Genomic DNA, 13,270 nt, shown 5'->3' with positions numbered 1-13,270 from the left:
CCGCGAGAAACTATAGTACCATCGAGAAGGAGTGTCTCACAGTAAAATGGGCAATCAAGTCACTCCAGGTACTACCTCCTGGGGCGACACTTCATCCTGGCTTCAGATCATGCCCCCTTAGCATGGCTTTACCGGATGAAGGATAACAACGCCAGAATCACGCGGTGGTACTTGGCCCTACAGCCCTATGCCTTCAGGGTAGTCCACTGAGCAGGGAAACTGCATCAGAACACAGATTTTTTCTCTTGGGAAGGCATGGGAGTGTAGGATTTTCAAATGGACCAGTGGTACCATTCTGAGGGGGAGGATATGTAACAGGGGAGATCTGTGCTGACTATCTGGCGCATGCGTGGTTCTGCAGGAAGGGGGCAGCAGTCTAGTAAGATCTGCCTGTCAGTCATGGCAATGACACGGAGAGGTTGGGAGGAAGGTGTGTTGGCTTTCCCTATCTCTGCGTGGTTGAGAGGCAGGCCTTGGGGAGTTGCTTGGCCCATAAGAACTGCGCTTGGTTGTGCATTCGGGTGGCCATGACTGGGGAAACCCAGTGACGCTAGCTGAGAAGGCGAGCGTACACAAACACCAGGCAGGAATGCCAGTGGTACGTACCTGAGGGGACGTGTATAGTGACAGGGGAACCTTGGCCACCCCAGTGTATAGTGCACAGAGAAGCGTAGGATGGAGACCCGAGCTGATCGGCATAGCGGCAGTGGAGGCGCTGCGTAAGCAACACTTTTGCTTTGTAGTTTTATTACTGTGTTATTTTCCCTTTTAATTTCACCTTTGGTTTTCATTATAATTTTTGAGCACCTGTGAGTGTGCCTGCATTTACCTGTACTGGTAACCTGTGGTCCTGATTACCGTTGCCGGTATACAGGCCACAAACAACAGCACCCTCTGTGGGCTGAAATAAAGCAAAAAAGAAAAGAAATAAAACTGGGCACCTGTGCGGTGTTTACAAATACAATCTTCTGTCTCCTGTGTCAGTGAATACCCCCATCCTTCCACATACAGAAATGTTGGCACTAATTATAAGTTTTTAAAAAGATAGGTACAATATAAATAAATGATTGATTTAAATGTAATAACCTCCTGTGACAGAAATACAATGATTCTTGGTTGTAAATCTCCCTCCCGACCTGTGAGGGCGCTAAGCAATGAGAACAGAGTTCTTTGGACGGGCTGGTCTGACAGTTCTTTCCCAGGGTCGGGAAGTCAGCCAGTCTGGATGAAGGTGAGACTCCGTTGCAAGAACGCATTGACTTGGAAGGGAAATGATGTGGCAGCCGCAGATTGGAGAGTCGGCTGCACCCGTTTACCAAGGGGTCATGTGTGACGGCATAAAAGGGGGCGGAGAATTAAAATCTGTTCCTTCATGTTGGTTTTGTATTTTGACCTAGAAGGACTGTGAGAGACCCCAGAGAATGTAGCAGTTTTGTTTGTTATGTTCTGTCTGTTAATAATTGTCTTGTTTGTGAATCACCAGACAGCTAACACATTTCCAGAGCTGTCGCCTTGGGCCAGCACAAAGCCAGAACAGCACTTCACCACTGTCACGAAATAAACTTGTATCACCTATCATGAGCACTACTGCACGCACCCAGGACTGGTGACCGTGTTTGTATTATTGTGGGGAGGATATTATTGTTTATTATTTGGGACTGCAATCCCCTTGTTATTTACCCCGTGCAGTACACATTGGTGTGTATTGCCGGGGGATTATTGTTTGGTTGCCAGACCTGGAAAACAAAATAGAAATCCTTTCCAAACCGGATTATAATCTCTGTCTGTTTCATTCACGCACTGCATCACTCCTGCACCTGTACCCAATCAACCACTTTGCCACACTCTGACCTTCATAGTCACAGAGGTAGCTCTGTTATTTGCATGCTGCATAAGCACCATTGGCCATCCGTTTTACATTATTTTGAGGTATGCACATGCTTCAGCGGTTCATTACTTACACTATTATTAATGTGAAAAAAGTGAACTTTAGGTATTATAAATTAGATGTAATTTTAAAACATCAAATCATATCTCAAAATAATGCGAAATTTGGCATGACATCGTACTTAATACTTTTAGAGGTTTTGTGAGTCACCATGTACACGCGAAGCAGCTGACGATTAGCTAAAGTCTGTGCGCAGTGAAGTATAGAAATATTTCTGTTTTGAGGTGGCTGATGATGGAATAGTAAAACAATACAAGACCTTGTTTTTCTCCATGGATACTGTGAAGCAAAGCACCACTAGGATTTCATATATCAGTTAATGTCTATATATGTTTGACATTGCAATTGTAATATATATGTCTGTGTTTTGGAAGACTTCGATATTATCGATATCGAAATACATGCACAATATCGGTATACAATTTTCATATCGTTGCCCACCCTAATAAATACATACAAGCTGTATAAATGTGCTATTGTCTCAAATGATGTCAATATCTGAAAAATTTGCAAGCCGATTGGCTAAGATACTGTATCCCTGATAACCTGCTAAATACCTCATCACCAGAAGCTGTAATATCTCTACACATTACATAGAGGACAAAGTCATTCCCCCAGCAAAGGGGAAAAAAAAAAAATCAAAATCATATGACTCTTGAAGCTCTGAGCTTTAAAGAGCTTTTTTTCAATTACTATAAATAAAATACTTAAATATGTACTAAAATGTTTACTATTAGGTGCCTTAATGACAAAGATACCCTGCAGGCTCAAGCATTTCCCATAGAAAACAAAAACAATCATACATCTCTGGTAATTCCATTGCTCATACCCTTACCAAAGTGAAAAGTGTTTGTCTGTGAAGTCAAAGACAAGTGTTCTTCTAAAACGTGTATACTGTGGAGCCTTGCGCTAGTTCAGTACAGTTATGCAGCATTTCTCTCCTTACAAGCAGCAAGCCACAGAAGGCCAGCTCCTCAAACTGGTGCCAAGGAATCCGTTCATCTTTTAATTTGCTTTCCATGACATCCTCACCCCTGGAAATACATGTCAGTTTTAACCAACGTCCCCTGTGACATCGACATGCCCTGTTCAGATTTGATAAAATCACCACAGGCTGTGCGAGTTTGTCATTCATTGAGAAGTAGTGGTGTGAAATCTCTCCAGCTGAATCCCTGTGCGGATCTGACTTCCAGCAAGTCTTCCACAGAGTGTCCAATTATAACAGTGTGGCCTGGAGGAAGATTAAGTAGTCTATAGTTTATCTGAAGGCTTCCGTTATTTAACTGTTTGAATTGTTCAAAACTAATGGAATATATTTGAAGATACCTGAAATATCTTTCTCATCATATATATATATGCACACATACACATATCTCGCGATTACAATTTTTTTTTTTTTTATCTCAGTTAATCTTGGCTTTTATCCTAATCGGATATTTAATTGATACAATTACTGCCTCCATCACATACAAATGTGTTTTATTACTGGTATTATTATTAATAGTATTATCATCATCATCATCATCATCATCATCCAAAAAACAGCCCAACCCTGTTTTCTTATTTCTGGATCCATATTGTTGGCCCCTCTTCAAGGTTTTATATTTATCTACACAGAATTATACATTGCTGTTAAATTGTTTGAACCAACTGCTCAATCACAACAGAATCACTTTATTACTCACCTTACTGCATTTCAGATTAAACTATATTTTTCCTTATCAGATTCCTTTAAAAGGGTATCCGTTATACTCAACCAGTTTTTCATTGCAGTTTAAAATATATATAAAAATATATATATATACTGTATATAAATGTGGTCATTGAAATAAAATTAAAAGTCGGTAGCCATCAACAGCATTGTTATACAGGGTGTCCCACTAAAAGTAGACTAGTAAGCAATACAAGTATTACAGCGTACAAATAAATAAATAAATAAATAAATAAATAAATAATCACATGATGGAGCAGGCACAGACATGTACAAGAGTCCTCGTTATTACAAACTCCGTTTATACAGGCATGTCAATCCCAATGTAGACAAGGACTGAATGTCGAAATATTTACAGGTGGGACACCCTGTATCATACTGACATGATGTAGCTTGATTCACAGGCTTGCAGAGATCATGAATTTGAAAAAAAAAAAAAAATGTACTCTGTCAAAGGTGACAGGTTTCATTTGTTGTTCTGTTGTTGCTGCCTGCAGCAGAATAACTGCTAGAAAGTGTATTTTGAGAAGTGAAGCATGCAGGTGGTACAGCAAACTAGATGCATTATGTGTAGGGCTTCTGATTTTCGGTAAAAATACCGATAACACACCCCCGATACAAAAAAAATAAAATCGGTGGATAGCCAATAAACACTGGAAAAACAGTGGAAATGGATAATCAATTCATGTTGACTTCACCCCTTTCCCAATAAAAAAATACATTTGCCAGCACAGCTGGACAATGTTCCACTTTCCTGCCTTGCATCTATGATTGATTCGTTCTGAATACTTTAAACCCACCCCAACTACTGAGTGACAGCACATTCCTACATTTCTATTGGAGACTCCGCTTGCAAGATTTAAAACGAGATTACAATTAGGAATGGAGGCTGGTTCGCAGGATTTAAAGCTGTATTATAGTTAAAGACACGGAGGATTTAAAACAGAATTGCAAATTGTGTCGAAATGTAAAAAAATGCCTACACACAAAAACCCCAGAAGAATGTGCCCGTGACCATAGGGATTTCATTACGGAAGACAGCAAAGGAAAGAAGGTGCAACTTAAGTGTGCAAATACTCGAGTTACTACTATAAATATTTTGACAGAAAAAAAAAGCTCAAGTATTTTGGAAAGTAACCGAAAACACCAATTTCATGCAGAATATCAAAAACGAAAGCTCCCAAAAAAAAAAAAAAAAAAACGATTTACATAAAACTTGAAAATAGCTAAAAATAAGCACCGAAACATAAAATGCATAAAACACTGAAAAACAGAAGCCCTAATTATGTGATACTGGAACTAACAGATACAAGTGGTCTTTCTATCCAATAAACTGTCAGAAAGCTTCTTTAAAAAAAAAAAAAAAAAATCCCCATTCATGTCCTTCTCCTTTAGTGCTTTGCTCCATAATGCAGTTATATGAATAACTTTCTATGCAAATGCAGACTGCACTCATTGTGTTGCATGCGCTCGAGGATATTAAAATGGTGATGCAGGGAATGAATTACGGTATGCTAAAAGGGTCAAAACAGAGGAGTGTGATTAACGTGCGTTAAAAAAATAAATCTCCAAATAAATTAACGCATTAAATCAAAGTTAACTGCTCCAAACGTAAGACTATCAACGTGACCAATATTTGTTTCATCACTCCACAAATCCTTTGACCAGAATTCATAGCCATCGTTCAAATGCCATTTTGAAAACTTTAATCGATTGTCCTTGTCCCACTTGCAGCCAATTCACTTTGAATATCTTTGGCAGTCAATCTCAGATTGTTATTAACCTTCCTCACAATTCTTCTGCTTGTCCTTGGTGAAAGAACCTTCTTTCTTCCAGACCGAGGGAGCGTTGTGACAGTACCATGAGTCTTGTACTTCTTGATAATAGAAACAATAGTTGCAATTGGGTTACTCAAATGCTTGGAAATCTTGTATCTTTCTCCAGCTTTATGACAATCAATATTTTTTTGCCTTTACTTTTTCCCCCATATTGACTTATTGCTAATGAAAGCAATCATTCTATGCCTAACCCTATTATACTCTCTAAGAATGTTCACCTAGCATTTTCTAGAATTAGGTTCTGCATTGTCATATTTAAATTTCTAGCACCTTGCAGACAAGACAGTAATTGCTAAAATAAATAATTGTAGACCTCTATTTCTGTAACTTTTTTTTCCTCATCCACAAAAGCAAAACTTTTGCTGCAAAAGACTTTTTCTAAAATGCTTTGTTTGAGAAATGGCTAGAAATTATACATTTCCATTGGTGCATGTAAACTTTCAACCACAACTGTATATATTAGGGCTGTCAAATGAATAGGGCTGTCATGAATAATCTTGCGATTAAAAATTTGAATTTGAGTTAATCTTGTTTTCAAATCGCATATTTAATTGATACAATTACTGCATCCATCTCATTCAAGTTTGTTTTATTATTGATTATATTATTGGAAAATAAAAATTATTATAGGATGCGATTGGAGAAGGTTCAAATAAAACCGCGATGAACAAAATTCAGATATGACTTTACAAGAAGTCAGCAATGAAGGTATTTATTATTATTATGAAATTATTCTTATTACCTACAAGGCCTTACATGGTCTTGGACCTTATCTTCAAGATCTGCTGACCCCATATCCCTCATCTTAGGAACTTGCTCCCAGTTCATATCAGGAATGCTAGCACAATATAATCTGTTAAATCCTGTTTGAAAACATATTTGTTTGGGTCTGTTTATTTCTAGCTGGATTATATATTAGACACAGGCTTTTTTACATTTTTTGTAAAGCGCCCTGGAATGCTTGCATGAGGAGCACTATATAAATGAAATTTGTATTGTATGGTCATTGTCTGGATTAATACTGTTGCCCCTTCTTTATAGTTTTATATTTATTTACACAGAATTATACAGAAAACTCCAGCATTTGCAGTTAAATTGTTTGAACCAACTGCTAAATCACAATGGAGTCAGTTTATTACTCGCCTTAATGCATTTCAAATTATACTGTATATTTTCTTCATTTTCATTTACTGATGTTTTTCATTGCTGCTTAAAAAAAAGTATTATCTTTTATTAATAAGTTAATTGTCTAAATCAAACAAAACATTCCTTGAGTAACGGTTAACATTCTCCTTAACTGTAAATTCTATTACATCTATTGGTTATTATCATACTTAGCTTGATTCAACGGCTTGCAGCGATCCTGAATTTCTAAAATTGTAAATCAGTCGAAACTGATAGAGTTTTTCACTTTTAGTACTTTGCTCCAATAATGCTGCTATATGACTAATGTATTAAAATGGTGCTGCAGGGAATGAATTACAGTACTAAGAGGGTCAAGACAGAGGACTGTGATTAACGTGTGTTAAACAGATTAACGCGTTAACCACAGAACTTAACTGAGATTAATTGACAGTCCTAACACACACACATATATATATATATATATATATATATATATATATATATATATATATATATATATATAATGTGTGTGTTAAATGTCACAAGCTAAGGAGTACCTGGTTGTAAGATACTCAAGGCACAGAGAATTATTATTAATTTGTTTATTTAGCAGACACCTTTATCCAAGGCGACTTACAGAGACTAGGGTGTGTGAACTATGCATCAGCTGCAGAGTCACTTACAATTACGTCTCACCCGAAAGACGGAGCACAAGGACGTTAAGTGACTTGCTCAGGGTCACACAATGAGTCAGTGGCTGAGGTGGGATTTGAACCGGGGACCTCCTGGTTAAAGCCCTTTTCTTTAACCACTGGACCACACAGCCTCCTCACAGAATCAAAGTTGTATCTTACCTTTTCTTTATTAGCTGGGTTTACGGGCTCATCAGGCACAGCTTCAACTGAATCATTTATTTCCTCTTCCTGAGTCACTAGAAATAAATAACCACAAGCACTTATTAGCTGCCCCACTTTTGGAAACATACAGAGACTGTTGTTCTGGGCGGCTGTACAATATTTTCATTATGACTCATATTAGCTGGAGCTTTCACATGGCCCCTACATTTTAAATTAGAAACCATGACTGTGCCGAGAATACATACAGCTTCCAACCCAACACAAACTGCCGACAGAGGCACCCCTTCAGAATGCCTGCAGCTTCATAACAGCATCAGAAATTCAGCGTGTGGGTTCATTCAGAAAGGCCTGGGTCCATATCAGGCCTATCAAGTCCACAAGTGGAATAATTTTTCTGGTTTCAACGTAGCCCTCAGTGGAAAGTATTTCACGTCACAAAACCACAATCACAATGGGCACCTTTGCAGAGTCTATAAGCTGGAAGGCTTGGCTGGGCATGCAGGCTGAACAGTTTAACAAGATGTTGAGGCATACTTGCAGGGCAATGTGGGTAACCAAATGATCAGGTAGTCATTCAAAATGTAAAAACATCAAATAATTGTGCGTTTCATAGAATGTAACAAGGACAACATAAGCCATTCACAAAGTCAAGAATCAATTAAGCAGGAAAGGTGTCAAGTGTTAACTGAACTGAATTCTTCAGAGTGTGTAACAGGGTGGAGACCCAAAGCATCTCTCTGCCAGTGATGTCACGGCTATATGCTAGTTAGACTTGATTTTAGTTTCCAACATCTAAGACTGAAGCAACACACGTTCAATATCATATACAGTATATCACGTTGGCCTTTTCGTTCTTGAAAAGGCCAAACATGATTGCAACATTATAATAACAGGCGAGTTTGAAAAATAATTTCCCAACATTATTGATATTATCAGATTTGAATCCATGTAAACATGTTATTTATGGTTTGTGTTGTTTTGAATGGATTGTCTGCTTCGTTTCAAATCTTACTTGACTTTTCATGGTACCGGTAGGTGATCTGTTACTTTTTTTTTTGCTGTTACTTAAATTTACAAGACACAAAATGTTGGCCACTATAACAAATATATGAGATGCACATTGTATATGCATTATATTTTCTGGAGGTAGTGGGCAGGAAAATGAGTAATATTTATGAACTGGAGTAAATAATTACGAACTGGGCATCTGAACTGTTATAAGGAATCTGCATATTAAACCCAGCTTGGACAATCAGGAAGAAATTGCCCTCAAAACTCCAAAGGTTTATTCACACATGTATTTACTCGGAGTGATTAACAGTTAGAGCCATCAGTATGCTTTTCCCATTCCATTGCAAGACCCAAAGCCAGTCCCTTGGCTTTATATTGTAGTTTCTGTTGTTTAACTATAATAAGATACTGTTACAAGTTTACCATAGAGCATAATGACAGCAACACTTACATGATTTCCTTGCTTTCCGTGCAAGAGCAGCTGCTAATTCGTTCTGCACCTAAATATCCAGAACAAAAAAAAAAAAGTTAATTGCTAATAAAAAAACCCTGCTCTTTATTTCCGATTAACACCAGTGTCATTTCGAGATTCAGATCAATGATGTTATGCAACATATTTTTCACACTTTTTTTTTTTTTTTATTAAAACATGATGAAAGAAGTAGCGCTTTCTTTTCCAACGTGTTTACTTTGTTTTGCACAGTGTATGACCAACACACAATGGATATTTTAAAAACAACGAGCTTCACGGTACCATGTTACTACAGTACTTTCATACATTTCCTCATGCTTTCTTTATATCGTGCAGCGTCTTCACTCACACGCACATACAGTGTTTTTTTATCAACTCTATATATCTCATCTGATTACATACTATACATACCTATGTATATCTATCTGCTAGGTGTTATCACATTCTCTTTGAATTGTGTTTCACTCCTATCTTAAAAGACTCATATCTTTACAGAGTGTGGGTGATTCAGTTTCTCACCCAAATCTCAACTTTGCTGTGCTATTAGGAGGAGACGTGGTTTCAGTTTGAGTAGATGCCAAAAAAGAATCATATTAAGCTTGTGGGTGAAAGCATCTTTACCTTGCTTGAACAATGGCACATGGTTGCACTATAAATATATGGTGCTGGGGTATGTTTCCTCTAGGAAGGACTGCATTACAACACAAGTTATAGGAGTTTGATGGTCTCCACTTACTCCAGACCACATCCTTCGATAAGACATCAACCTGCACACTACTTGTGAGAAGGCCAGGATTAAATAGCAAAGGTGTCCCTTTTCTTCAGTAATCTGCAAGATTGTAACACATGCTTTCATGAGGGAACAATTCCCAAATATCTAAAGGGCCATTCATTTCAGTGCTGTTTGTCTTCCACCCAGGTCATTACTGATGACTTGTAATCATTTCCAAGTGATACTGTACTGCGGTTTGCATGTCTACAATTAGTGACTTGAAATCAATGCCAACTGATACTGCACTGTGGTTTACATGACTGCAACACAACTGTCAAGCTTATAGTGAAGACAGTTGTCTAAACCACAGAAAACGGCATCAAAATTTGACTATACCTGGTACAGTAGTCTCCGGCTAAGAGAACAACCCTCAGGAAGCAATGTTCTCTTAGCCAAAGTGTTCTTTAAGACGGAGTTGACCACCAGACACAATATGAATCAATAAATAAATATTATAACTTGTCATGATGCACGTGCATCAACATATGAAAGAACAGAATAAGAGAAAAGGAATAGGCAAGTGTATGTTAATAAATTATAATGATAAAAGTAACAGACTGTGACAGGGAGCCGGGTCGCTGGTTCCTGCGAATGTGTGTGCCTGGGAGAAATCAGCAGAGACACGCAGCCGGAGACGCGTTGCTAAACAACCAGCTGAGCGGGAGGCTCTCCCTGAGCTAAGCTGATCGGGAGGTCCGGATTGGCTGGGGGGCGTGCCTGGGGATGCTGCGCAGAGCTCAAAAAGGAGCTGCGCTACAGCTCGGGGAAATTGCAATGCCATTTGCACACAGACGGGTGCTGTGTGTTTGTTGACATCGAGGAGGGAAGCATCTGCTCTGCAGGAACTACCACAGAGCCCTTTAACTGCAAGACGGGGCCTGTGAAGGCGTTTGCCCAGCCAGGACCGTCAGAACGACCCAGAGTCGCTGGGAGGACAGGACTTCAGGAGCAACAGAACAGAAGTAGATCAGCTTAGGGGATGTGGCTCCCAAAATAGTATAGAGAGGGTTACTGTAGAGTAGTAGGTTCCTGGAGCGGGACGTTCCTTTTAGTGGGACTAGCGCTCGTCATTTTGTGTGGCAAACTTATTTTTAACTTTGTCTTTATTTCTGTATTAAATGTGACAGTAGGTTTACCATTGCTGGTACTTTAGTGTCAGTCCTGTGTTGAAAATCTGCACGCCTCAGCGGCGTATCAACACCAACGCTCTGTGTCTGTCAGTATTTTCCAATGACTACCCACACACGTAACACATCACCCTGTTACACAGACAAACTAACTTTAATAAACTAACTGTCAAACTAAATTACCACAGCACCCCTACTCACATTAAAAAACGCAGCAGCAGCAGCTCACCTTAATTATGAATACTTATACAGGAGCAATATTCAAGACATGCACAGAATTATTTAAGTGAATGGTAAAGCAACTCACCAGAACGGAAGACACCAAATTGGTTGGCGACTTGTGTCCGATTCAGGGTTTTTTCAGGAGCTTTAACAATTTCCAACTTTTTGTAACAAGAGAAACAGCTGCGTATTTCGCAGTTTGTTTCCATGCAATTTTGTAGTGATGAGGTGCACTCATGGAAATCAGAATACAAAACGAGGCAATGATATGATGCCGGTTCTGGAAAGATTTAATAAACCAATCAGCGTGTCTGAAGACAGTCTCGCGATGATAAGTCACATTTGAAAACACTGAATAAACCATTTGAATTTAAGTTTGATGAGCGATCCTGTTACAAAACAGTACTGTATCAGTTGTGAACAAATCACTAGCGGTGCCAAAAAGGTGTTCTTTTAAGCAAAGTTCCTGTTCCTTTAGGCTGAGCATTTACAATGGGAAAAATCATTTTCACTACAATGGTGTTCTATACACAAAGTGTCCCTATACACAGAGACTACTGTATTAGGAAAAGTGTGCAAAACCAAGTTTGGAAAGGAACTGAGAGTGAAGTATACTGTCACACCTGCCTACAAATACTTCTTAAAAAGGCAAATACTTGGAAAAGGTGAGTATCAGCTCATCCCTACTTTTGATATTTGTGTTATCTGATCACCAAAGTAAGTCTTGTCCATGAAAATATGCTTCTCTGGCTACTAAACTCAAGTTGTCTTCAACATCTTGCAGAACACGTTTGTTTTTAATGTTTCATTCCATAACCAGATTGTAGGTCAGCCATTAAATTATACTGATTTTCAAATCTAAAGAAATAAGAAACTGAAACCAAAAAATCAAATAAAGGTAAAATAAAATTAGTTTTGTTAAAGCAACCTGTACTAAATCTAAGTTTGGAAATATAATTCTCCATCTACAGGATGTGTTGCGTAAAAAAAAAAAAAAAAAAAACACACACTGCTGGCACCATATAAGAATGGGATATCTCTAGACAGGAAAAACACTCTTCCCTAGAATCTATCAGCACGTCAATAAAATAAACTTGCATCATGACATGTGTGTTTAGCCCCTAATTATATATCACCAGGAAGTACAGGTTATTAAACTTACGTGAACAAACTTGTGCTGCCCACGTTAGAGAAACTAATGGGATTGAGTGGTTTTGATATCAATTTCATCAAAGCAGAATTAGATGCATCAGCAGTGACTATCATGGTTTAAATAGATGGTGATAAACTGTGCATAAATGATTATTAGGGTCTCAATAACGGCTCATAAAAAAGCCATTTCCTCATCAGATAGCACAGCAGCATTGTGAATGACATTGGTGTACAGTAACTATTTAGAGTCAAGATGTTTTTCTTTAATGAGCCACAGTGTTACTGCTTTTCAGGTGGAAGTCTATCCATCACCACTGTAATTAATAAAAATAATAAAATCGGTCACAAATGTGAGGATTAGATTCCACACATAAAAAAATACTGATTTATAGGTAAGCTAGCCCTTATTGATAAAACATAATATGCTCAGATGTTTACAGCTTTAAATTGTGGTTAATAGCCATTGGAAACTCTATTATGAGGGGCTTGCTATTATGTATAAATGTTGTTCATTTACAATGTAGCATATTATTAAAACCCACACCTTTGAGTACAGTTCTCGTAATGAGGCAACAATGAATTTATATAATGGATAAGCTTTAATGTAACATTTGACAAAGAAATGCCGGTGTCGTAGGAAATAAGTTGACCAGGAATAAAGTTGATCACGCAAGCGCAGTAAGGCAAAAATAGACAAAAGGCTGGGCTAAAGTTTGATTAAAGGGGAGGTTCACTGCATGGCTTTTTATTTTTATCTGGCAGTTTTATTTACTAGACTGTGTATGTTGGTGTGTGTTTGTGCCACTGTCTTTTCGTATGAACTTTAATATGTGTGATCGACGGCTCTTTATAAGGTAAAATGTTTTAAATCCATGTCTTTTTATGTTTCTATAACATCGTTGTCAATCACATGTAGTTTATGTGTGATCGCGGTGATTTATTTATATATTAAATTATTTTACACGTCAAAATGTTGTCAGTCTTTAATCAAAATTAAAATGTTTCAGTAATATAATCTGATGACATGCCGCATGC

At 38.0% G+C, this 13,270-nt stretch overlaps 1 protein-coding gene across 2 annotated transcripts in view; it reads right to left on the bottom strand.

Moving 5' to 3' along the window:
- Positions 1-13,270, bottom strand: part of rapgef5a (Rap guanine nucleotide exchange factor (GEF) 5a) — an 83,749-nt gene that overhangs the window by 50,805 nt on the left and 19,674 nt on the right. For both annotated transcript variants that reach the window (XM_033998899.3, XM_033998898.3), the window contains exons 7-8: positions 8,942-8,990; positions 7,477-7,553 (exon numbers count right to left, since the gene is read on the bottom strand). In XM_033998899.3, coding sequence (XP_033854790.1) covers positions 7,477-7,553; positions 8,942-8,990 — 126 coding nt within the window. The remainder of the gene's footprint in view (positions 1-7,476; positions 7,554-8,941; positions 8,991-13,270) is intronic.

This window comes from Acipenser ruthenus, chromosome 4, assembly GCF_902713425.1.
Source record: "Acipenser ruthenus chromosome 4, fAciRut3.2 maternal haplotype, whole genome shotgun sequence".
NCBI lineage: Eukaryota > Metazoa > Chordata > Actinopteri > Acipenseriformes > Acipenseridae > Acipenser > Acipenser ruthenus.
This window is presented reverse-complemented; position numbering and strand designations above follow the sequence as displayed.